General features: G+C 41.6%; 1 protein-coding gene across 3 annotated transcripts in view; it reads right to left on the minus strand.

The window, feature by feature from the left end:
• Positions 1-7,162, minus strand: part of atp9b (ATPase phospholipid transporting 9B) — a 321,211-nt gene extending 314,049 nt beyond the window's left edge. For all 3 annotated transcript variants that reach the window (XM_059972582.1, XM_059972575.1, XM_059972567.1), the window contains exon 1: positions 7,067-7,162. In XM_059972582.1, coding sequence (XP_059828565.1) covers positions 7,067-7,143 — 77 coding nt within the window. In that variant the 5' untranslated portion in view covers positions 7,144-7,162. The remainder of the gene's footprint in view (positions 1-7,066) is intronic.
• Between the last annotated feature and the right edge of the window lie 20,768 nt (positions 7,163-27,930).

Consider the following 27,930-nt stretch of genomic DNA (forward strand, 5'->3'; position numbering starts at 1 on the left):
TATTTTCTCTGAACCACAAAACTCATGGATTAGGAAATGGTTTAGGGGGTGGAGATAACAGGTAAGGGGATTTGCAGATTGGGATACAGAAAAGTGGTGTACCAGTTCAGGGATTAACAGGTTAAAGTTCAGTGATTAAGAAGTATATTACTTTAAGAGACTAGCCATAGCCATTGTAGTTCCCCACAATACAGCAGGTCAGAAAAAATGCCTGTCCTCAGACCGGAGAGGACATAACAAAGGAGGGACTTGGGTACTCCTACCAACTCACATCGGCGCAGTGATGTCATATTCAAATCCTTCTGGCTAAGTAAATATTTAAAATAATTAACAAAATTTGTAGTCGTTTTCACATTCTATGCTCACTTCTCCTCCCCCCCTCCCCCACCCCTACATAATCTCATTAGTGCAAGCTTTGGTAAGTTGCAGAGTGTTGCAAAATTAGCTCCATCATGGGCACTGCATCGAAGACACTTTGAGGAGCAGTGCCTCAGGAAGGCAGCGTCCATCAGTAAGGACCTCATTCATCCAGGTCATGTCCTCTTTTCATTGTTACCATCAGGAAGGAGATACAGAAGCCTGAAAGTACACACTCTGCAATTCAGGAACACCTTCCTCCCCTCTGTCATCCTATTTCTAAATGGACATTGAACCCATGAACACTAACTCATTACTTTTTTATATTTATGTTTTGCACTACTTATATGATAGCGCTGTTGTCACAAAGTTAACATATTTCATGACATATGCCTGTGATATTAAACCAGAGTCTGAATGTTATTCTATACTCAGTAGCCACTTTGTTAAGTACAAGAGTGGAAACTCGTGTGGTCTTCTGGAGCTACAGACCATCCACTTCATGGTTTGATATGTTATACATTCACAGATTCTCTTCTGCACACTACTGTTGTAATTCAGTTATTTGCATTACTCTTGCTTTCCTGTCACCTTGACATAGTCTGGGCATTCTCTTTTGACCTCTCTGGTTAACAAGGCGTTTTCATCCACAGAACTGCTGCTCACTGGGAATTTTTTCCACACCATTCTCTGCAATCCCAAGAAATCAGCAGCTTTTAAGAGACTGAAACCACCCTGTCTCGAACCAATCATTCCATAAACAAAGTCACTTAGATCAGATTTCTTTCCCCATTCTGATCACTGGTCTGAAAAACTGAAATTCTTGACTATCTCTGGACTCTTTTATGGTTGGCTGATTAGATATTTGCATTAACAAGGTTTAACGGTGTGCCTAATAAAATCAACACTGAGTGTAAATCAGTTTTTGATAGTGATTTGTGAATTCCAGAAGTACTAATTACTGCAACCTGAGTGGCCATAATGTGGGCTCACTTGTAGTCTAAGTCTATAAACATCTGTATTAAAAAATTCTGCAAACCATTTCTGAAAGTGGTATCTTATTGTTTGGCATCTGTACACCAAAAGGTTCAATGAACACCACCTTATCAGGAGGATTTGACAATGCTTAAACATCAAAACACTATCATGAATGAAAAATAATGCTGCGTCACATTTTAATTATCAAACTTTCATGTACTATACTAAATACTTTAACATTCATCGTCTTGAAACTCTGTCCAGTGCAGATTGGCACTTCCACTGTACCTGGATAATGCAGTACCTGACTGGCAGACCACAGTATGTGTGGCTTCGGAGCCGTGTGTCAGATACGGCTATAAGCAGCCCTGGGGCCCTACAGGGGACTGTATTGGCTCTCTTCCTGTTTATCCTGTCTATCTTGGACTTTAGTTACAACACTGAGTCATGTTATCTGAAGGCTCAGCAATAGATGATTGTATAAAAGAGTGCAAGGGAAGATGAATATAGGGCCCTGGTGGAGGACATTGTCAAATGCTGCAAGCTGAATCACCTACAGCCCAACATTAGTAAGACAAAGGAGATGGTGATGGACTTCAGGAAGACAGCCTGCACTGTTCCTTGTTACCATTGATGGTGAGGACGAGGATGTGGTGAGGACTTACAAACACCTGGGGTTGCACCTGGATGACAGACTTGAATGCAGCAGCAACATGGAGGCTGTGTACAAGAAGGGCCAGAGTCACCTCTACTTCCTGAGGAGACTAAGATCGTTTGGAGTATGCAGGCCTCTCCTTCACGTGTTCTACCAGTCTGTTGTTGCCAGTATAATCTTCCACGTGGTGGTGTGCTGGGGCAATGGCATCAACATGGGTGATACCAACAGGCTCAATAAACTAATCAGAAAGACTGGGTCTGTTATAGGAGTTAAATTGGACACACTGGAGGCTGTGGTAGAACAAAGGACCCTACGAAAAATCCTGGCAATTCTGGACAATATTTCTCATCCTCTGCCTGCCACCTTGACTGAACAGAGGAGCACTTTTAGTACTAGACTAAGACAACTGTGCTGCTTCAAAGAGCACCTTATGAGGTAATTCTTACCCTTGGCCATTAGGCTCTATAATGAGTCAACCTATAGCCGAGGGAGTGATGACCCCCTACTGTCAGACTGTGGTAATTTATTTATTTTATTCTTTCTACTTCTAATATTTATATCTGTGCACTTACAATGCTACCGTGACACTGTAATTTCCTTTAGGATTAATAAAGTATATAGCTATTTTGCAAAATCTGTGCAATTTTGAAACTAATCCAACTGCTTCACCTCTGAAAAGAATTTTCACGAAATATATCAAACTATTGATGGTCAAAAACCAAATTTGTTTTTTTTTGTTTTTGTAACCTTTCTCATTATTCACAGAATGACTTCAAATGTATTCCAAAACCACTGAAATACCAAGTGTAACATTCAAGCAAGCAGTTTAGCCAATCCAACCTGTATCGACGTTTACTTTCCACAAATTCAAAACAGCTATCATAAAAGGGTAGCCCCAAGCAGCACATGAACAATGCAGCCACTTATTACACAAGGGGAAATCATTTTTTTTACCATGTGTGAACATGGTAAGACTGATCAAACATCATTACACCGTATCATCAATCCAAATTATTTGCAATAAACTTTCTCCATGAGGCCATTTGCAGTACCTTTCAAACCTCAACTCAAATATTCAGGCTAAATGCAATGAAGATCATATTCACCCAAAGAAACACTATGGAGAAAAAAAATATTCTTTCCTACAAGCTCAAAGTCACATTACTACCAGCAACTTTTCATGTTTATTTGACTTGCATACATCAAGCATTTGAATCCAACTTTCAGGATCTTGGCCTGAAAAACAATGTTTACACTTATAATAAATGTGGTCCAAGCTGTTTTGAGGTAGCTCAAGTATTTTAAAAACAGTGCAATGAAAAACAAACGCCATTCCATTCAGTAAAAAATGTGATCTAATTCTGATCATGAACCTAAGCTATTCCTTGGTATTGACAAACTCCACATAACAATTTCACAAGCCTATCTTAAAATAAGATGCTTAAAGCTTTCAGGAAATTCCACAAGTATCAACTGGAAGGCTTTAGTCATTTCATCCTCACTTTATCGGCAATATTTGGCATTTATGTTTCAGATGTTTTATTTTACCTTGTTTAAATGTGTAATACACAGGGCACAGTTAATGTGCATTTGCAGTCTCTATAAAACCACCAGAAAGGAAGAGATGGGGTGCAAAGGGAGAATAAATGGAGGAGGTAGGAAGAATGTATTCAGATACGTAGTATCAGGGTTGACAAGAGAATATAAGCAGAGGAGTGAAGGAACTGTGCACAGAGGGCAAAATTAAGAGTGATAAAAAGTGACAATTGGATGGGGGAAAACAGAGGCTAAGGAAGAAAGTCCAGACAAAAGGGTAAACAGGAGCAGGAGCGGACAGAGCATTTTCGGAGACAGCAACCGGGGGGGGGGGTAGATGTAGGAGAAAGGAAGGGTGTGAACAAGGAAGATAAATCAGTGAGGTAAGGGATGGAGGACATGTCAACCTGGGTGGGCTGAGCTGGAGGAGGGGGTAGGGACACACTGAGCTAGATGGAAGAGCGAGGGCTTGCTGGGCCAGGTGAGAGGTGGGGTGAAGTCGGACCAATCAAATTGAAAGAGGAGGCTGCACACAGGTTAGGGCAAGAGATCGTAAAAGATTGTTTGCAAGCTTTCGGATTTTTCCAGCGACCTAATCGAATCATGATTTATTAGTAAGGACAAATAAAAATAAGATGGAGTTGGGAGACCTTGGCTCAACAGGCTTGGACAAAGCAATCTTCTTTCTTCTGCATTCTTCACCAGTTAGTGCAGTGACAACATCTCCAGGAGCTGTGCTGTTCTTTTTGTGTGAGATGTGAGAATTCCAAGAGACCTCTGGGCTGCAGATGCAACGAGCTGCAGCTCCTCAGAGACCGTGTTAAGGAACTGGAATTGCAGCTCGAGACCTTCGGCTCATACGGGAACATAAAGAGGTGAGTCACCCCGAAATTGCAGGGGGCAGGTACCTGGGTGACTGTCAAGGAAAAGGAAATGGGCAACCAGTGCAGACCTCCCCTGTGGCTGTTCCCGTCACTAATAAGAATACTACTTTAGATACCACTGGGGGAAATGGCAGCGACCAGGTCTCTGCCACTGTGGCTCAGAATGGAAGAGGGAAGAAGAGGATTACAGTCTTGATAGGGGATTCCATAATCAGAGAAGTCGTCATGAGATTCTGCGGATGTGGAAAAGACACTTGGATGGCATGTTGCCCCCGAGGTGCTAGGGTCAGAGATGTCTTGGATTGCATTCATGACATTCTAAACTGGGAAGGTAAGTAGACAGAACTCTTGGAACATTTTGGCAACAGCAACATAGTTAGGAAAAGGGAGGAGATCCTGAAGAGAGAATTTAGGGAATTAGGTAGAAAGCTGAAAAGGAGGACCTCCAGAGAAGTAATCTCCAGATTGCTGCCTGTGCCACAGGGCAGTGAGACAAGAAGAGGATGATTTGGCAGACGAATGTGAGCCTGAGGAGCTGGTGCAGCAGGCAGGGCTTCAAACTTCTGAATCATTTGGGTCTTTCCTGGGGAGGGTATTATAAAAGGGACAATTTACACCTGAACCCAAAGAGAACCAATATCCTTGTTCACAGGTTTGCTAGAGCTGTTGGATGAGGTCTCAGGGTTTTTGGTGGCACATGATAAAATAGGCCAAAATCAGCATGGCTTCCTTAGGGGGAAAATCTTACCTGACAAACCTGTTAGAATTTTTTTAAGAAATAACAAGCGGGATAGAGAAAGGAGAATGAATGGGTGTTGTGTTCTTTGATTTTTCAGAAGGCCTTTGACAAGTTGCCACATGAAGCTGCTTAACAAGATAAAAGCCCATCGTATTTATGGTAAGATATTAGCATAGATAGAGGATAGGCTGATTAGCAGGAGGCAAAGTGTGGGAATAAAAGGAAGCTTTTCTGGTTGGCTGACTAGTAGTGTTCCACAGGGGTTGGAGTTGGGTCTGCTTCTTTTTATGGTATATATCAATGAGTTGGATGACAGAATTGACAACTTTGTAGCCAAGTTGCAGATGATATGAAGATTATTGGAGAGGTGGTTAGTGTTGAGGAAGCAGGGAGGCTGCAAAAGGGCTCAACAGGAGAATGGGCAAAGACATTTCAGATGGAATAGAGTTGAAGTGTATGGTCATGCACTTTGCTAGAAGGAACAAAAATGTAGACTATTTTCAAAATGGGCAGAACATTCAAAAATCCAAAGTGCAAAGGTACTTGGGAGTCCTTGTGCAGGATTCACTAAAGATTAATTTGGAAGGCTGAGTCTATGCAAAGCAAATGCATTGTTGGCATTCTTTTCAAGAGAACTAGAACATAAAAGTAAAAATGTAATGCTGAGGCTCTAAGTCACTAATGAGGCCTCACTTGGGAGTATTGTGAGCAAATTTGGGCCCCGTATCTAAGAAAGGAATGTGCTGACATTTAAGAGGGTTCAGAAGAGGTTTATGAGAATGAAAGGGTTATCGTATGAGGAGCGTTTCATGGCTCTATGCCCATATTTGCTGAAACTTGGAAGAATGAGCAGTGATCTCATTGAAGACCATCAAATCTTGAAAGACTTAAATACAGTATATGTGGAGAGCATGTTTCCTACAGTGGGAGAGTCTAGGACCAGAGGGCACAGCCTCAGAATAAAGGGATATTCATTTAGAACAGAGACGCAAAGGAATTTCTCTAGCCAGATGGTCACAAACCTGTGCAATTCACCACCACGGGTGGCTGTGGAGGCCAGGTCACTGGTGTATCTAATGTGAAGGTTGATAGGTTCTTAATTAGTCAGGGCATAAAAGATTACAGGAAGAAGACAACAGGAGAATGGATCAGTCACAAAGAAATGGAAGAGCACACTTGATGGGTCAAATATCCTATCCTGTTCCAATATTTTATGGCCTTTATTGTGGGTGGGTGGTGGAAGAAAAGTTGGGCCAGGTGGATAGGAAGGGACCTGCTGGTCCAGGTGGTGGTGGGAAGGAAGGGAACGTCCTGAGCCTGTTGGAGCCAGGTGGGGCATAGGGAGGAAGGGGGACCTGCTGGGCCAGGTGGGGCATGGGAAGGAACGGGGGACTTGCTGGGCCAGGTGGGGCATGGGAAGGAACGGGGGACCTGCTGGACCAGGTGGGGCATGGGAAGGAACGGGGGACCTGCTGGACCAGGTGGGGCATGGGAAGGAACGGGGGACCTGCTGGGCCAGGTGGGGCATGGGGAGGAACGGGGGACCTGCTGGGCCAGGTGGGGCATGGGAAGGAACTGGGGACCTGCTGGGCCAAGTGGGGCATGGGAAGGAACTGGGGACCTGCTGGGCCAGATGGGGTCGTTGGCCGTGGGAAGGGGCGGGTCTACTGGGCCGGAAAGGGGTGGGAAGGAAGGGGGACCTGCTGGGCCGGGGGAGGGGGGCGTGGGAACAAGGGGCGATGTACAGAATGGGGAACCTGCTGAAGAGGGGTCGGGGGAAGGCGGGTGACCTGCTGGGCCGCGGTACCAGCCACACTGGCCAAGCCTGCAGTTTGGAGCCATCGCCCCCCCCAATCCTTCCGCTTCCCCTCTACCGAATCTCCGAGCGCTGGTCCCGTCCGGGACATGCAGTACCTGTTCTGCCTCCCCGGGTAATATTCGTGCCTCTCCTGCAGGCTCCGCACTGGGCGTAAAGGGATGTTATCCGCCATCTTAAAGTGGGTGGGTCCTCCTCCCACAACCCCCCGGGCGAAGACGAACACGTCACTCACCGATTGTCCCGCCCTCCGGTACCTGACATCACGCTCCCCATTACGTCACTCCCCAAACCGAACTTTTGTCACCCGCAAACTCAGCATCAGAGTCTGGACACGGCTGTCACGGTCGAGTTTAGCTCATCTGCACAAGTATACCGATGCACAGATGCAATGAAAAACTTACTGGCAGCAGCATCACAAGCACATAGCATCAGACACACGACACTCGCAGGAGCACATAAATTAAATATATATATTATACCAGTTACGTAAATTGCACATGAATATATATTAATATTTTAAATTGTATAAATTGCATATTTATTTTAAATCTTTTTAATACTAAGTTGTCAATACAGATGACAATAATAAATCAATATGCCAATTTCTTTCCCTCTGACCTTAAGATAGTGCCCTCTCGTATTAAATTCCCCTTCTCTGGGTTAAGAAGTGTGTGCATCCATGCTGTCTATGCCCCTCATGATCCTATATCCTCATGAGCTAATGTAACATCATCTCTCACTCTCCTACGCTACAAGGAATAAAGTTGTAGCCTAGTTGAATCTCCCTGTGGTTCAGGTCCTCAAATCCTGCCAAGATTCTTGTAAATATTGAAAGACTAATTACATCTTTCCTATATCAGGGTAACCAAAACTATACATAGTTCTCCAGTTCTAATTCTATTGGGGAGGGTTTAAACTAGATTTGCTGGGAGGTAGGAACCATAGTGAAGAGGCAGAGGATAGGGAGGTTGAAGCACAAGTAGAGGCAGTTTGTAGGGAGTTTGTGAAGAAGGATTGGCGGATGTTAGATCAAAGATGCACTCAGCCTGATGGTTTGAGATGTGTCTATTTTAATGCAAGGAGTATCATAAATAAGGCGGATGAACTTAGAGTGTGGATCAATACATTGTGCCAATACAGAGACTTGGATATCTCAGGAACAGGAATGGCTGCTGAGTGTGCCAGGCTTAGATGTTTCAAAAAGAGAGGGAAGCAAAAGAAGGAGGCATGCTTTTGCTAATTAGGGATGGTGTCACGGCTGCAGAAAAGGAGGAAGTCCTGGAGGGATGGTCTACTGAGTCAGTGTGGGTGGAACATAGAAACAGGAAAGGGGCAATAACTCTACTGGGTGTTTATTATAGACCTCCCCCCCCACAATAGTACAGGGATATTGAGGAGCAGATAGGGAGGCAGATTCTGGAAGAGTGCAATAATAGGATTGTTGTGCTTGGAGATCTTAACTTTCCTAATAATGATTGGCATCTCCTCAGTGCAAGAGGTTTAGATGGGGTGGAGTTTGGTAGGTGTGTTCAGGAAGGTTTCCTTACACAATATGTAGATAAGCCAACTGGAGGAGAGGCCATAGTTGATCCAGTATTAGGAAATGAACCTGGTCAGGTGTCAGATCTCTCAGTGGGAGAGCATTTTGGAGGTTGTGACCATAACTCTATCTCCTTCAACATTGTGCTGAAGAGGGATAGGAGCAGACAATTTGGGGAAGCATTTAATTGGGGTAGAGGGAAATATGATGCTATTAGGCAAAAACTTGGGAGCAGATGTTCTCAGGGAAATGCACTGCAGAAATGTGGCAAATGTTTGGGGAATACTTGCATGGGGTTATGCATAGGTATGTTCCATTGAGGCAGGGAAAGGATGGTAGGGTTAAAGAACCATGGCGTACAAAGGATGTAGAAAATCTAGTTAAGAAGAAAAGCTTACGGAAGGTTTAAGAAACTAGGTACTGTTAGAGCTCTAGAAGTTTACAGGTTTGCTAGGAAGGAGTTTAAGAATGGAATTAGGAGAGCCATAAAGGGCCATGAGAAGGTGTTGGTGAGCAGGATTTAAAAAAACCCCAAGGCATTTTGCAAGTATGTGAGAATAGGACCATTGAAGTGTGATAATGGAAAGTGTGCATGGAGGCGGAGGAGGTAGCAGAGAAACTTAATGAATATTCACCAAGGAAAAAGCCCTTGAAAATTGTGGGGATGGCTCACAGCAAACTGAAATGCTTGAGCATATAGACACTAAGAAAGAGGATGTGCTGGAGCTTTTGAAAAGCATTAAGTTAGATAAGTAACTGGGACCAGACGAGATGTAACCCAGGCTACTTTGGGAAGCAAGGGAGGAGATTGCTGAGCCTCTGGCAATGATCCTTACACCATCAATGGGACGGGGGAGGTTCTGGAAGAGTGGAGGGTTGCAAATGTTGTTCCCTTGTTCAAGAAAGGGAGTAGAGACAACCCAGGAAATTATAGACCAGTGAGTCTGACTTCAGTGGTGGGCAAGTTATTGGAGAAGATCCTGAGAGGAAGAATTTATGGGCATAATCTGATTAGGGATAGTCAGCATGGCTTTGTCAAGGGCAGGTAGTGCCTTGTGAGCCAGATTGAATTCTTTGAGGAAGTAACGAAACACATTGATAAAGGTAGAGCAGTGGATGTAGTGCATATGGATTTCAGTAAGGCATTTGATAAGGTTCTCCATGCGAGGCTCATTCAGACAGTATGGAGGCATGGAATCCAGGGAGACCTTGCTTTGTGGATCCAGAATTGGCTTGTCCACAGAAGGGAAAGGGTGGTTGTAGATGGTTCATATAATGCATGGAGTTTGGTGACCAGTGGTGTTCCGCAGGGATCTGTTCTGCGATCCTCTTTGTGATTTTTATTAAAAAATCTGGATGAAGTAGAAGGGTGGATTAGTAGGTTTGCTGATGACACAAAGGTTGGGGGTGTTGTGGATAGTGTGGAGTAATGTCAGAGGTTACAGCAGGACATCGATAAGATGCAGAACTGGGTTGAGAAGTAGAAGTTCATACAGCTGAACAAGAGAGTGTTTGTTATGTTGTAGTCTTACAAGATGCTAGTGAGAACATAGAATATAGAAATCAACGGCACATTACAGGCCCTTCGGCCCACAATGTTGTGCCGACCATGTAACCTACTCTAGAAAATGCCTCGAATTTCTCTAGTGCATAGCAGATAGACTTCAACATAGATATGTGTCAAATGGTTCATTTTTGTAGGTCAAACTTGAAGACAGAATATAATATTAATGGTAACACCCTGGCAGTACGGAGGATCTGAAAGATCTTGGGGTCTGTGACGATAGGATACTCAAAGCTGCTGCGCAGGTTGACAGTGTTGTTAAGAAGGTGTATGGTGTGATGGCATTCATCAACCGTGGGATTGAGTTCAAGAGCCGTGAGGTAATGTTATAGCTATACAAGACCTCAGTTAGACCCCACTTGGAGTATTGTGTTCAGTTCTGGTCTCCTCACTACAGGAATTTTGTGGATATGATAGAGTGCAGAGGAGGTTTACAAGGATGTTGTCTGGTTTGGAGAGCGCAGCTTATGAGAAGAGGTTGAGTGAACTTGGCCTCCGGAGGACGAGAGGTGACCTGATAGAGGTGAATAAGATGATGAGGGGCATTGATCGTGTGGATAGTCAGAGGCTTTTTCCCAGGGTTGAAATGGCTAACACAAGGGGGATAGTTTTAAGGTGCTTGGAAATAGGTGCCGAGGGGATGTCAGGGGTAAGTTTTTCACACACAGAATGGTGGGTGCATGGAATGCACTGCCGGCGACGATGGTGGAAGTGGATACAATAGGGACTTCTAAGAGCCTCTTAGACAGGTAAGTAAATAGAGGGCTATGCGCTAGGGAAATTCTAGGTAGCTTCTAGAGTAGGTTACATGGTTGGCACAACATTGTGAGTTGAAGGGCCTGTAATGTACTGTAAATTTCTATGTTCTATGTTCTCATTAGCATCTTGTACCATTACAATATAATGAACACTGTCACGTTCAGCTGTATATACGTTTGGATTGAATCATAATTAAACTTATTTTGATCTGATTTTGATCTCCAAACTCCTACGCTCAATGCCCGGACTATTGTAGGCCAGCATGCGAAATGCCTACTTCACCTCTCTGGGAAGAAGTTGTCAGGGGAACAGAGGAAATAAATTAATTCAAGGATGTTCTAAAGCTACCTGAAAAGGTGCAGTATTCCTACCAATCTTTGAGAACCTCAGGCTCTAGGGTGTTTGAAATGGAGTGGAAGCATTAGGATTGGTACTCAAACACACAGAAATCCAACATATGCAGCAAATAGAGCTCAAAATCTCATAAAATATTAACCTGACAGGCATCTCCGGCCACATCTGCTGTGTCTACCTTTGTTCTTTGGACATGATCCAAACAGTAATTTTAAGGACAAGACCAAACACTTGTTCTAGGATTCAAAAACTCATGCAATCTAACTGAAACATATTAAATCCTGGTGTTAAACTTACTGTTTGAGTTGCTCTCAAATAAAAAGTAACTCAAAATAATTACTACTAATTTTTTGGAATTGGAATTAGTTTATGACTTTCACATTTGGCTGGCATGGTAGAGTAGTGGCTAGCACAACATTTTAGAGCACAGGCAACCTGGGTTCACTTCCCAATGCTCCCTGTAAGGACCTTGTATGATCCCTCTGTGACTGTGTGGGTTTCCTTTGGGTGCTCCAGTTTCCTCCTACAGACCAAAGACATACCAATTGGTAGGTTAATTAGTCATTGTAAAATTGTCTCATGATTAGGCCAGCATTAAAATGGTTGGTTGCTGTGTGGTGTGGTTCAAAGGGACGGAAGAGTCTACTCCATGCCAAATCTTAATAAATAAATAAATGTGCAAAGATACAGTGAAGAGATTGTCTTGCAAACTCTTCAGACAGATCAGATTATTACACAATGCATTGAGGCAGGACAATAATCATGCAGAATAACGTGTAATGGCAGAGAGCAATCCCGGTGGCAGTAAACAATAAGGAGAAAGCTCCGAACAAGGTAGATTGTGAGGTCAAGAATCAATCTTATCATACTAGGGAAGTATTTGTTAGTCATATAACAGTGGGTTAGAAGTTGTCCTTGAACATGATTTCAGGCTTTTGTATCTTCTGCCTAATAAAAGACGGGAGAAGAAAGTTTTGCTGAAGTGGTGGAGTCTTTAATTATGCTCGCTGCTTTATTGAGGCATTGAGAAGGATGGATAGAGGCCATAAAAGGTAGGCTGATACGCTGAGCTGCGTCCACAACTCTGAAGTTTCTTGCAGTTCTTTGCCAAGTTCTTACCTTATGCATCCAGATAGGATACTTCTGATGGTGCTTTGATAAAAATTGGCTCCCAGTGTCAGGAGATTGGTGATGACTTTCCTTGGAATTATAGTATTATAGGTGGAGCTATAATCAATAAACAATAGTCTGGCATACGTGTCTTTACTGTCCAGATGATTGTAGCGCCAGGGAGATGCATTCACCGTAAACCTGTTCTGGCAGCAAAATTGCAATGGGGAAAGGTTGTCTGGAAGGCTGGAGTTAATGTGTGCCATGACTAGCCTCTCAAAGCACTTCATGATGGTAGATGTCAGTGTCGCTGGGCAGTAGTCATTTAGGCATACTATTTTAGTTTTTCTCAGGTATGGGAGGATAGTGGCCTTCTGAAAGCAGATGCAACCATAGATTGAACCAGAAAATTGTTAAAAATATTTACAAATACTCCCATAGGCTGATCTGCAAAATATCTTAAGGACATGGCGAAGGACATCATCGGGGTCAGATGCCATCTGCAGGTCCATTCACCAGCAGGTTGCCATTATATACACAGTGTGAGTTCAGGTGCACTAAAGGCTGTCAGAGCTGGTGGTAACATACCCATTCCATTATGTTCAAAACTTCCACAAAATGCATGAAGCTCATCAGGAAGTGACGAGCTGTGTTCAGAAACGCTGCCTGACTTTATTCTTGTAACCATTATAGAATGCCATTACTGAGAACTGATCTGGGACATCTCTAATACCTTTCTGGAGCTTATATCTCAATTTCTTGTGAAGGTTAATGTCACCTGGTTTGAAAGCTGCAGACCAAGACTTTAGTAGTGAATGGACTTTTTGGTTCATCAATGGATTCCAGTGTGGGAACACTCAGATTGTCCTCCTTGGTGCACAGCCTTCAGCAGACTTGCTGATAAAGTCCAAGGTAGTAGTGTCATGCTCATCTAGGCTGACAGCTGAGTCTTTGAGCATAGACCATTCTGCCAACTCAAACCAATCACATAGGAGCTCATCTGTATTGTATGACAAGCATTGCATGACTTTTTGTACTAGATCTTCCTGTTTCAGCTTCTGTTTGTATACGGCAGGAAGAAGGAGCACAGCCTGATGGTCTGACTATCAAAGTGTGGCCAACTTGGTAATAATCTTTGATAATTATGTAACTATGTTTCTTCACTCAATGATTATGAAACTGTTATTATGATTTATTTGGATAATTTCCCTTCTTGCCTCAAGCAATAATTTAAACAACTTGTACTGGTAGTCTACATTGCAGGACTAAACAGTATCCTTTGATGTCAATAAAATACTCCTCTGAAGTACCAGGAGAAGAAAAGTCATGTGAAAGCAGAAATCCAATGGAAAACTCTTAACCTAAAGAACAATCAGTGGATAAAAATATGACATTTGTACTTCGACATGTTCGGCATTCCCAAGGTCATATAAACTCAAAAACCCAAAGCTCTACTGACCTATAATGCAGATGTACTTAATAAGGACAAGGAAGCAGTCAGTGCCCGCTGCAAGGAATGCTTTGAAGACCCTTTTGACATGAACACTACCCTTAATGTGAAGTCCTTGCCTCCATGGCTCAGCACACTTTGTTTCAGCTTTGCTGCCACACCTAACTGACAAAAGTGGAAACATCATATCCCACCAAAAAACAACAAGGGCTAAAGAGCAGGGGATATTCCAAATTTGGCAGTGATGTGCTTCCAACTCAAATCCACAGACTCACTATTCTTATCTGACAAGCAGAAGGTTAAAGGTGATCAAGTCAAGACAAGTTTATTGTCAAGTACATAACTATGGTGAGTTATAGATAAAATGAACAATTTGCTTGCTGCAGCAGCATCACAGACTGCTGTGATCTTACTTGGATATATAGTTCAAACAATCATGACCATTTTCAAGAAGGGAAACAAATCAGAGAGACATCTCTGTTTTTTGCCAGTGCCTTCCTCAATTGCTTGCTCATGGTGACCAAAGATCTTCTTGCTAATTGCAGTGTCAACTCTACCCCTCTAAGAGCAGAGTGGACATCACCTTTACAATAAGACAAATCTACAAGCAATGCAGGGACCAATACTAAGTACTGTGTATGACCTTTTTTGATCACATAAATCTTTTGACCCCATTGTTCAGTGGGTCCATCCAATAGGAACATCCTATTCAAAATTGTCTGCCCACAGAATTTCACCATAATCAAGATGACAAGCAAAACATAATTCTACCAACAAGTCCATAACTAAGGCTGTATCGTTGCCTGAACCTCGTTCCTTCATTCTTTCTTGCTGTAATGCTGCTGCTCATCTCCCATAAACTCATGCAGGAATGAAAATAATTCTCAGAACTAATAGTAAATTTTTCATCCTGTGGCACTCCAGAACCGAGGTCTCCTCAATTTCAGTTGACAGTACTGCTACTGTATGTAGGCAGCTGAACCAAGGTCTCCTCAATTTCAGTTGACAGTACTGCTACTGTATGCAGGCAGCTGAACCGAGGACTCCTCAATTTCAGTTGACAGTACTGCTACTGTATGCAGGCAGCTGAACCGAGGTCTCCTCAATTTCAGTTGACAGTACTGCTACTGTATGTAGGCAGCTGAACCGAGGTCTCCTCATTTTCAGTTGACAGTACTGCTACTGTATGTAGGCAGCTGAACCAAGGTCTCCTCAATTTCAGTTGACAGTACTGCTACTGTATGCAGGCAGCTGAACCGAGGTCTCCTCAATTTCAGTTGACAGTACTGCTACTGTATGCAGGCAGCTGAACCGAGGTCTCCTCAATTTCAGTTGACAGTACTGCTACTGTATGCAGGCAGCTGAACCGAGGTCTCCTCAATTTCAGTTGACAGTACTGCTACTGTATGCAGGCAGCTGAACCGAGGTCTCCTCAATTTCAGTTGACAGTACTGCTACTGTATGCAGGCAGCTGAACCAAGGTCTCCTCAATTTCAGTTGACAGTACTGCTACTGTATGCAGGCAGCTGAACCGAGGTCTCCTCAATTTCAGTTGACAGTACTGCTACTGTATGCAGGCAGCTGAACCAAGGTCTCCTCAATTTCAGTTGACAGTACTGCTACTGTATGCAGGCAGCTGAACCAAGGTCTCCTCAATTTCAGTTGACAGTACTGCTACTGTATGCAGGCAGCTGAACCGAGGTCTCCTCAATTTCAGTTGACAGTTCTGCTACTGTATGCAGGCAGCTGAACCGAGGTCTCCTCAATTTCAGTTAACAGTACTGCTACTGTATGCAGGCAGCTGAACCGAGGTCTCCTCAATTTCAGTTGACAGTACTGCTACTGTATGCAGGCAGCTGAACCGAGGTCTCCTCAGTTTCAGTTGACAGTACTGCTACTGTATGTAGGTAGCTGAACCGAGGTCTCCTCAATTTCAGTTGACAGTACTGCTACTGTATGTAGGCAGCTGAACCGAGGTCTCCTCAATTTCAGTTGACGGTACTGCTACTGTATGCAGGCAGCTGAACCAAGGTCTCCTCAATTTCAGTTGACAGTACTGCTACTGTATGTAGGCAGCTGAACCGAGGTCTCCTCAATTTCAGTTGACAGTACTGATACTGTATGTAGGCAGCTGAACCGAGGTCTCCTCAATTTCAGTTGACAGTACTGATACTGTATGTAGGCAGCTGAACCGAGGTCTCCTCAATTTCAGTTGACAGTACTGATACTGTATGTAGGCAGCTGAACCAAGGTCTCCTCAATTTCAGTTGACAGTACTGCTACTCTATGTAGACAGCTGAACCGAGGTCTCCTCAATTTCAGTTGACAGTACTGCTACTGTATGTAGGCAGCTGAACCGAGGTCTCCTCAATTTCAGTTAACAGTACTGCTACTGTATGCAGGCAGCTGAACCGAGGTCTCCTCAATTTCAGTTGACAGTACTGCTACTGTATGCAGGCAGCTGAACCAAGGTCTCCTCAATTTCAGTTGACAGTACTGCTACTGTATGTAGGCAGCTGAACCGAGGTCTCCTCAATTTCAGTTGACGGTACTGCTACTGTATGCAGGCAGCTGAACCAAGGTCTCCTCAATTTCAGTTGACAGTACTGCTACTGTATGTAGGCAGCTGAACCGAGGTCTCCTCAATTTCAGTTGACAGTACTGATACTGTATGTAGGCAGCTGAACCGAGGTCTCCTCAATTTCAGTTGACAGTACTGATACTGTATGTAGGCAGCTGAACCGAGGTCTCCTCAATTTCAGTTGACAGTACTGATACTGTATGTAGGCAGCTGAACCGAGGTCTCCTCAATTTCAGTTGACAGTACTGCTACTGTATGCAGGCAGCTGAACCAAGGTCTCCTCAATTTCAGTTGACAGTACTGCTACTGTATGCAGGCAGCTGAACCGAGGTCTCCTCAATTTCAGTTGACAGTACTGCTACTGTATGTAGGCAGCTGAACCAAGGTCTCCTCAATTTCAGTTGACAGTACTGCTACTGTATGCAGGCAGCTGAACCAAGGTCTCCTCAATTTCAGTTGACATTACTGCTACTGTATGCAGGCAGCTGAACCAAGGTCTCCTCAATTTCAGTTGACAGTACTGCTACTGTATCCAGGCAGCTGAACCAAGGTCTCCTCAATTTCAGTTGACAGTACTGCTGTTGTATGCAGGCAGCTCTTGAGTCAGAGAATGAATTCTGCGACATTGGGAACTCAGTTACTGAAGCATAGGGAAGCATAAACACGTGCAGAATAAAGGTACTCTGCCACAATTCCCACCATCCCCAACCCCAGTTCCACAGATTACACTATCCTCTAACAATAAAGGTAAATGCAGAACAGGCACCAATTTAGAAACCATGTCTGAGCAAAGGTAGGCATCAATGCACCAGCATAGCCTCCAGTAGTTAGTCTTTAATCAAGATCTCAAAGCTGGCATGATAGCCATAGTCTTCTGGGAAGTAATGATACCTGCCCACCTATATGTTTCTAAGACTTGGACTTCATGCTTGACACAGAAAATGCATTCCAATCCATACTAGGCAAATGGAGGAAATGTTAAAAGATGTGCTAAAACCCTCCACAAAGACTCCTGAAAATCCGCAGCTCATGACTGCGCAAAGTGGAAAAGGAGTATTTGGGACAATATGGAGAACCTCTAGACCATGCATTTGTAGTACACAGAAGCCCAGTGTAAATGACAGAAGGAGTATATCACTGCAGAAACACTATACCCACTTACCCTTTCAGGCATCTCCTTCCCCTATTTTGTGAGAGGGTTTGGATGACACATTGGCACTATCAGTACCCCAAAAGACAACAGAACTCAGAGGCAAGCAAGTTATTCTCAATCCCAAGTGACTTCTTAAAAAGAGGAATCTTAAAGACCAGACACATCTGTAACTTAGGGAAATTTAGCAGACAACTTGCACATTTCTTTATTATGACCACATGACAACAGTTTGGTCATAACCAGTTATTCTGTTTTAGATATCATCAAGATGATTTACCTGAAACAATAACTCTGTTTCAGATTCCTAGGGAGATGCCAAACCTGCTGAATGTTTGCAGTATTTTGTGTTTTTTATATATCAAACCTATATCATTCAAAGGACTTTGCCATTCTTTTAGTGGCCAGGACACCAGTGAGGTCAGTTCTATTATACTTTCTAGGTATGTCCAAGAAGAAATAGAGGCCCTTTGTTTAAATTCTCTTGACCACAAAAAGAACAAAATGGATAAAACACATTGACATTATGTCTGCAATTGAAGGCTGCAGTCTAATTCAACTGTTATCTCAGCTTTTCGCCTCAATAACCTCATGTCACACTCAACACTACTTCCTTCCACAATCAGTGAGTATTTAGTAACCTACCCAACAGTTTAGCTTCTTGGTTATGACTTAGCATGGAAAGCCAGGAAGGCTTCTAATCATATCTGACTGGGGTATGATCACCATAGCCCTTGTTACAAATATGGAAGAGGTTGCTTCACTGATTCCACTGATCAAGCTGCTCACCACTAAATAATGCTAAGATAATTTCTCCCTTCTCAAGAGTATTAGACTGGTTAACCAACCTCAAATTGAAATTATAAATATGACCAAAATAAAAGGGAAATAATTAGAAAGAAACAAAACTTGAATTGTACAGATAAAGATCAATTTACTACTATTTGAAATGGCATGGATGAAAAAACTGAATGTTAAATGCAGTTTGGGAGCATTTTAGATCCTGTCATCAATGACCCTCTTGCCAAAATTTCTCAACCCAAAATATCTACTGTTCAAGTTGCCTTGCCCACTGAGTTCCTCCAACAGTTTGCTTCTTCACTCCAGATTCCAGCATCTGCAGTCACATGTGTCTGCCAATTAAGAATGCTGTTTCCCAGCTTGGACCACACTGTAATCTGAATTTCAAATCAGAATGACTTTTTTCTGAAATATAATGTTTCTTCCTCATTTCTACTTGAAGTTCCTTACCCCACTACTAATAACCCTGATTTACTTCTGTTTGATCTTACAAGTTGCAGATGCTGTATTTAGAAAGATGCTAATATTTAGAAAGCCAGGATTAGCAAAAAACCAAGGGGTGGAAGTCCATCACGTTACTCAGTGCAATGGGGGGATGACAGATAGGCTGGCATGTGACAGCCAATTTGTCTCTGACTTTCATGTTTCATGCAGCAAGGCACAGAAACTAGAGACAAGCTAATCCTCAAAAACTGCAAAGGCAATAGTTCCCACTGGAATCAGCCGTCACAGGTCAAAGTGATCTAACCCAATGATGTATGCTATCTGTACTTAAGTGAATGTTTTACAGTTTCAATTTGATAAATACTTTGCATCACTCTGCTGCTTTGCACTCACTGTTGTATTTATTGATGCATTTATTAATCCCATGTGTACTGTTTACTCTGTGAACTTCATATGAACATGGAATTTCATTGCACCCTGGTGTAAACTAATTTAATATGATCATATAAGCATTATTATCCTTTAATTAAAAGGAGAGTAATGTTTACATGATTATATTAAATTATTTATATCATACATTTGATCTCTCATGTCAGACATATAGAGAAGAAATTGGCAGTTCTTGATCTTGACAAAAAGCTGCAGGAACCTTGAGAAAGTCAGCCCCAAGGATCTCAGAAGAAAAACTGTATGTTACAAAGGAGAATGTTTAAAGTGGTTATTCCTAGCATCAAGGGATAAGGAAGGTGCAATTAATGCTATCTCTGCAAAATCCTTCGAATTCATGGGAAGGGTTCACAAAGTGACCTCTCTCAGAACATCCTGAGCATTGAGCCTGGTCCTGTTGGGCTGGACATATCGTTCTTGTGCCCAACACATGAGCCAGAATCAGACTACACCAAACATTTCTGGTGCAGAAGGAACAGGAGCCAGAAGACCCATACCTCAAGGTTCAACAACAGCTTCTTCCCCACTGCCATCAGGTTCTTGTATCAATCTCATTCTACCTTGGACCATATTTCTCTTAACTTGGAGTATTGTTATTTTGTTTATTTTTGCTTATTTCGTCATGCAGGTTCATGGATAATTATGTTAATTTTGGCGATGCAATTTTTGTTTACCATAGTAGAGCTGCTGTCACATAAAGCTAATTTTCATGGCATCTTTACCTAGCTATGTATCTCTATGACAATAAACGTGAATTTACACACTGTACTGGAAGTAGATTACAAGGAGGCAGAAGTAATGATTCAAAGATGTGCTCAAACGCTTCTAAAAATATAAAACATCCCCATTGATTTTTGGGAATGCCTGGCCATGACCATCCAAAATGGTGAGGAAACATTTGAGCTAGCATGAACAACATCAATGGTCCATGTGTTAGTGGTGCATAAAAAGAAAAAGAGCACACTACCTTACAGACCATCCACGAGCACACCCCGTAAGGTACTCCTTTCGAATCCGTGGATGAGTTTGTGTTTGACCAGTCACCTCAGAGCCTAGAAACCTGAGTGGAATTAAGGCATCCTTGATCTCAAAGGACTGCTTCAAAAGAAGGAAGATCATAAACTGTTAAGAATAGCTGTTAAACTGAAGAAGATGGTTCCAGCAAAACATCTTCTTTCAAATAGGGTTCTACTACCATTGGAATCTGTGATTTACATTGTGATGGTGTGTTTTCGGGCTGAGGAAGAGATCTGGCATTTTGCTGCCTCCAAGGGAGTTTGGTGAGGTTTTGAGTAGAGTGTGCGGCCTGAAGGCTAAGAAGCCTGGAGATTGACTCCATTTCTCTCTCATCTGGCTGATTAAAGTGTCAGATAAGATTGAAATCAAGGAGGATGAGAGCGCAAGGTGAGCGGATATTCAGTGCCATCTGCCTGTGCTTAACTTGTCTTTTTTTCTCTCCCTCTTGCTCACTGCTCCCGGAGGAAGGTGCTTGTTTTTGACCAGTCTCTCTCTCCCTTCTACTCACTGCTCTCTAAGGAAGGTACCTGCATTTGATAGGTCTCTCTCTTCATCTTGTTCAATGCTGCTGGAGGATGGTGCCAGAGCCTTGGTTCTTAGCAAGGTTTGTGCGTTGGACTCTGAAGTTCATGTTATGATGTGTTTCTGGTTCTGAATACTCCTTTTTTATTGCTATTTTCTCTGATTTTGATCAGGGTGGCTTGCAGTCCACGAACAACAAAGCACTAAATTGGACTGAACTAAGCTGAACATTCTTGGACTGTTTTGATGACACTGTGGTTTGATGTTTTTTACTGTTTGTGTGATTTGTTCTGTTTTTTTGTCCTTCAGGTGCTTGATGTTTTCTTTGAATGGGTTCCATGGTGTTTCTTTGTTTTGTGGCTGTATATGGGAAGACAAATCTCAGGGTTCATATACTACACACATACTTTGATAATTAAAGGAATTTTGAATCTTTGATCTTGAATCTTTAAACATTTTGGATTAGGGATGAGCTTTCTCAGAGCATATTTTAGACCCTCCTGTAATTAATCATAATAATTTTGTATGTTACTATTCAAATAACTTGATTATATAATCTTGAACAGTTTGAGAGCATCTGATTTCAACCTCTGCTTGAAGCAATAACACACATTACACTGTATCAGCAATTTCCAAAAGGAACTGGAGAGTAACTTTTAGATTTTGATTAATAGGCTGAACTGAGATATTTCACTTTTCAGGAAAGAATAGATCATTTGGAGCAGTGTCCTCCAAAGAAAGAGAGTATGATGTTGTGATTTTTGAATTATGAGGAGGCATAAAAGCGTAGAACTAAAGATGCTTCTACCTTTGGGAAGGGAAGCTTTAGCCAGAGAGTGGTGAATCTGCAGAATTCTTTGCCACAGGCAGCAGTGGAAGCCCAGTTTTTATGTATATTTAAGGCAGAAGTTGATATATTGTTGATTGGTCAGGACATGAAGGAATATGGGGAGAAGGGAGGCAATTGGGCTGAGAGGAAAATTGGATCAACCTATATCTTATGCTCTTATGGAAGTCAAAACTAGGAGTTATGAATCCAGTGGAAAACCCAGGCTAATATTCCTTGCCCAGTACCAGAAAAGCACAGGGTATAATTGAGGATGTTTGCAGAGATGGGCATGAAAAGAGTCTGCTTAAACTAGTAAAGCCATGAGTATACCTAATCAACTACAATGATTTGTGTTTGACTAATGTGACCCTGTTGCAGACCCTATAAAAATGTCTCCCATGACTCTTATCACCGCATCAACCGTCAATCTATGAGTGAAGCTTTTCGCAACATGGTGTTCCGTCATGATAAGTGTGCTTTTAGACAGAGTTTGTTTTTCTCGTTGTTGAGTATGTTATCTTTTGGTTTCAAATTCTGCTGAGGTTACAAAAAGACATTTTTTATTGTGATGTTATTAGGTTTTACTGACCACAAAGTTCTAAACTGAATCAAAGACCTTAATCCCTATCTGATATAAACAGCCATGAGTACTCTAACTAAAGGAAGATTATACTGTAACTATCCAATCTTCAACAATAAGTTTACTTTCCAGTTTATTCTCAATGGTGAGTTTACCAAGGAGAAGACACTTCCAGCTAACAAAGTAAATTGGATTCTGGTTAATAGGGACACATCAAGACCAATACGTTTTGGCTCAATTAAACAGCTGCTCCAATTAGCTGAAGTTTCACGGAAATAGTTAAAAAGGTATATTAAAAAAGGCAAACTACTATTTAACTGAGTAGAAAAATATGTATTTAAATGAAATAAAGAATAAATTAGAACTACCTAAACTACTAGAATACTATAAAACTGTATTAGTTCCTAATAGTTATCAGTGGAGGAATTCATCCAGGTTATGCTGTTGTGTTTTTTTGATTGATTTCCTGTTACCAAAATCAGTATAGACACCTAGTGCAAATAATGGACTGCCTCCATGCAATGCTTTTGAAGATTGCATCTTCCAAATCGCCACATTCATTGTAAAATTTAAAATAATTGGTGATACCTTCAAATTCTTCATCGTTCCTAAGTTGTTGAAGAAGTGAAATTGTTTCATTTTCACTCCTGCTGCTTCTGGAATCTCCAACCCTGAATGCTTGAACCAGCAGTCAGCAAAACAGTTTTGAAATTTCTTGTGGTTTATTACTCACCAACTATCAGTGACAAAAATCATTGCTTTTTGAACACAAACATGCAAGCGACGCTATTTTAAAACTCTTCATTCTAAGCACGGTGTGGTGTCTAACGGCCACACGACATGCACACGACTGATGCTAATTAGAAAGTTTGGCAACAGTCTCCTGCCCCAATTAGGTGGCAGAGTGTCCCACATAAATGAAGGGAATCCCAGATATTTTCTCAATTTGTTTTTTGTTCTTTAAGGATTGTACCAAATAAGCAGCAGCCCTGATTAACTGATGGCCCAATTAAATGGAATCTACTTTAGTTTAAATCACAATTCATTTATTTTCAGTGATGCACCCTTAAATCCAAACAACACTCTTAAAATATACTTAAAACTCACAGATGATTTCCAGCTTAAACATTTCCAAACTACAAACCATTTCTGACACACATTTACAAAACACAAAGCGTTTTTAAAACACAAAACATAAAGCATTTCTAAAATGTAATGGATGAAGGATTTCCAAACACAGGTTCAATTCCTATAAACTAAAAGACATAGCAATAAGTTGCAGATGAACAAGCTGCCTGTTCCAGAAACCGCAACCGGGGGAATGGCCTCTAGTTCACCCCGTGTTTCTTCCAGGTTTCTCATTTGCGTTCCTTGCCTCATTCCTACTAGCCTGATTTGAATCTGTTTGATCTTACAAGTGGCAGGTGCTGTGTTTAGAAAACTGAGATTAGCGAACAATAAAAGGGGTAAATAGCCATCAGATTATTCAGGGGAATATTTCCATCTGAGATACAAGAAATGAATCAAGTTATAATGAGCACCACATGGACTGGAAGAACACACAAGGAATCAATGAAAATGATATTTTTCCTCTTCTTATGATGGTTCAATTTTCAATGACAAATTCAAGTAATAGCAGGAAGATCCTATGACTGTTGAGGTTTTCTCCCCAACTGGGCACTCTGATGACGATTCTCATCAACATATCATCTCCCTTTAACAAACGGAATGTTGAATGTTTCACTGACCCTAAATAATTTAGACTGTTCATTAAAAGTAACTGCAGTAAATTGTCTAAAAGAGTTTGCTTACGATGTCTTTCTGTCTACTTGGACAAAATAGAACACTACTGGCTGAAAAGTTAATCGAGTAACACTGTTTATTTAGGGGCCACATAATTGAAAGTATTTATTGCCCAGAGCAAGATGCCATACCAACCATTTCTAGGTTGTTCCATGATACTCCTAAGAGTTAAGCAGGCATTCCATGATGAACACCTACGCTCGGTCCGCCAGAAAAAGCAGGATCTCCCAGTGGCCTCACATTTTAGTTCCATGTCCCATTCCCATTCTGATATGTCTATCCATGGCCTCCTCTATTGTCAAAATGAATCCAAACTCAGGTTGGGGGAACAACACCTTATATACCGCCTGGGTAGCCTCCAACCTGATGGCATGAACATTGACTTCTCTAACTTCCGTTAATGCCTCTCCTCCCCTTATTACCTCATCCTCATATTTTGTTGTTTGCCTGTTCTCCATCTCCCTCTGGTGCTTCCCCCTCCCCTTTCTTTCTCCTGGGGCCTCCGGTCCCATGATCCTTTCCCTTCTCCAGCTCTGTATCACTTTCGCCAATCACCTTTCCAGCTCTTAGCTTCATCCCACCCCCTCTGGTCTTCTCCTATCATTTCGCATTTCCCCCTCCCCCCTCTGCTTTCAAATCTCTTACTATCTTTCATTTCAGTTAGTCCTGACGAAGGGTCTCGGCCCAAAACGTTGACATTGCTTCTCCCTATAGATGCTGCCTAGCCTGCTGTGTTCCACAGGATTTTGTGTGTGTTGTTGTTTGAATTTCCAGCATCTGCAGATTTCCTTATGTTTGATTCCATGATGAGTACATGTTTAACATGAATTCTGCATTAGAGCTACATACAATAATGTCATCACTTCTTTTTGAGCATTGCCAAGGAAGTTAGGCCAGGTGGTTCCATTGTCTCATTGGTCACTGCCAAAATAATTGGTCTTTAGTAAGGTTTTCCCAAGATGGGATCTCACTAAGAGACATACAGTCACTGCACCATTTCAACTTCAGCCTCCATATCAGTTGCACCAACATGCACCATTGGTTACACCTCCAAATCTCACAGCCAACTCACTCCACCGCCAGCCAAAAATGACTACACCTATTATTCTGAAAGATAACTTTAGTATTAGTTATACTGGTATTTCCACTCAGTTGAATTAAGTTTCTTCTGTCACCTCTTTATGGATGTATTTTCATTAAGTGATTATCCCGAGTTTGTGTTACGGATGTTATCTGCCACATCAAGATACATATCAAACTTAAATCCTAATTCATATATCCAACGGTGTATTAATCCTATATCCTATACCTACCTTTGAATTTAGAAGAAAATGCCATTGTTGATCTTTGTTACAGTTAAGTGAATTGGTGAGCTCCACAATAATTCATTCAAAACTTTTAACTAGAGACCAAAAATACTCTTTGCCAATGACAGTCACTTATCAAGGTCAAATATTAAGATGTAACTGGAAAGTAACATTATGCCAACATGCACAATTCCTTTCTATTTCCAATTATTGGTCAAATATTCAATAATTCAGAATGTCTTTCATGGTTGGAATAAATCCATTATTTTATTTTATTCAGAGATACAGTGTGGAGCAGGCTCTTCTGGCCCAATGCAATGCACCACCCAGCAACCCATCTGTTTAATGCTAGCTTAATCACAATTTACAATGTCCAATGAACTTACTAATCTTTGGACTGTGGGAGGAAACAGAGCACCTGGTGGAAATACACATGCGGAGAATGTACAAACTTATTACAGATGGCACTGGAATTGAACTCTGAACTCCGATGCCCTGAGTTGTAATGGCTTCATGCTAAAAACTGAGCTACTGTGGTGCCCCATTTTTAATAATAATTTTATTATAGTAATTATTTGGAGCTTTGTATTTATTTGTAAATAATCACAAGTTATAAAGTTTTATGTATCTGTATTCCAAACCAAATCCGGCAATGATTTCTTTGCCATTATATCATCATTTTATTGGGGCATTAATGTCCTATACATTTTGGATTCCTCTTTCTCTTAACATCACTCTGGCCAATTCTCCAATCCTTTGTTCAGTCATAGAGTCATAGAAAAATACAGCACAGAACCAGGCCCTTCAGCCCACCTAGCCTGTGCTGAACTATTAAACTGCCTACTCCCATCAACCTGCGCCAGGACCATAGCCCTCCATAGCCCTACCATCCATGTATTTATCCAAACTTCTCTTAAACTTTGAAATGAAGCTTGCATGCATCACTTGCATGCTGGCAGCTCATTCCACATTCATACAACCATCTGAGTGAAGAAGTTTCCCCTCATGTTCCCCTTAAACTTTTCACCTTTCACCCTTAACCCACGACCTCTAGTTGTAGTCCCACCCAATCTCAGTGGAAAAAGCCTGCTTGCACTTGTCCTGTCTATACCCATTATAATTTTGTATACCCCTATCAAATCTCTCAATCTTCTCCATCTGAAGGAAAAAAGTCATAACCTATTCCTTAGTTCCTTATAATTCAGATCCTCCAGTCCTGGCAAAATCCTTATAAATTTTCTCTGTACTCTTTCAACTTTATTGACATCTTTCCTGCAGGTAGGTGACCAAAACTGCACACAATATTCCAAATTAGGCCTCGCCAATGTAAAGATTATCAAATAAATGGATTTATGGATAACTTATTTTCACAATCATGTAACAATCAAAACTCTGTAGGTAAGTGCATAGAAATACTAGGTACTGATCCAACTCTGCTGAATTAGCTTAGTTTAATATAACAGGGCATGGGTTTTCCATTTGTACCCAATTGTCATGGGATTTGGAGCAGAACATGGAAAGGTGTTCTCATTTCTTTTGCATGTAGATAACAAAGTCAGTCAGAGTCATCTGTACTATCTCTGATGTTGAATAATTATTGGTTATCCAAAACTGGAGGTCTTCAAAACATCCAATGGATGCAAAATTGTAATAAAAAGAGAAAGGAAAAATCCAAAAAGTAGATTCACCCTTACTGCTAATATATATTTTTAAAATTCTAGATAAATTGAAATAATTTATTAACTATAAATTCTCCAGCTCCAAGAGTAGGATTTGAGCTCAGAATCAGAATCAGATTTAATATCACAGGCATATGTCATGAAACTCATAGACTAGATCATCAGTCTCGGATTAGGTTGCTGGTACACTTACGTAATCATTTTGCCATTGTACTCCAAGTTGGAGTCATTTGGTGCAACTGTTTGTAAACAAGGTTTTAAAGAAATTTTCCTTGTTCAACATGAGAAGAGTAATGTTATTTCCAGTCTAAGTAAAGTTAAGGTGATAGTATATTAAGCAACAGACAGTCTGCTGGAGGACTCGGTGGATTGAGGAGCGTGATGCCCAACCCATTGAGTTCCTCCAGCATTTTTCTGCAGTCTCTTGTGCCTCAGTATTAGAGGAAGATGATGATCTAAAAGCAACTGGTGTTACTGCCTCATAGCTCCAATGATCCAAATCTGCCATCTTTATGGAGCTTGCACATTCTCCCTGTGACTGTTTGGTGTTCTGTTCCCAACGATATGCCGGTTGGTAGCTAATCGGACTGTAAATCATACTTCATGTACCTAGGTGGCAGGAGTATCAAAGGGGTTTGATTGTCATGTGAGTGACATAGTTTACAGGGAAATAAAAAGGAGTGGGATTGATGGGATTACTCAGAAACCTAGCGTGGACTCAATGGGCCAAAGGAGAGGAAATGTGAAATGTGCAGTATCGCATCAATTCTTTGCGATTGTAAAAATTTCCCAAAAGACTAATATATCACATTAAAGCTTCTGACAACAATTTTGTGAGAAGTGTTCTGGTGTATTTGGAGCTTTATAATACTACGTAGCAATGGAAGTGCATCGTGAAAACATAATTTATATCTTAAGTAGACAGCCCTTAAACCCATTACTCATATATCTACAACTACAGGAAGAAAAGCTTCCAAGGTTTAAACTAATATATAGCACAAACAAAACCATTGAACAAAGTC

Source organism: Hypanus sabinus, chromosome 1 (assembly GCF_030144855.1).
Source record: "Hypanus sabinus isolate sHypSab1 chromosome 1, sHypSab1.hap1, whole genome shotgun sequence".
NCBI lineage: Eukaryota > Metazoa > Chordata > Chondrichthyes > Myliobatiformes > Dasyatidae > Hypanus > Hypanus sabinus.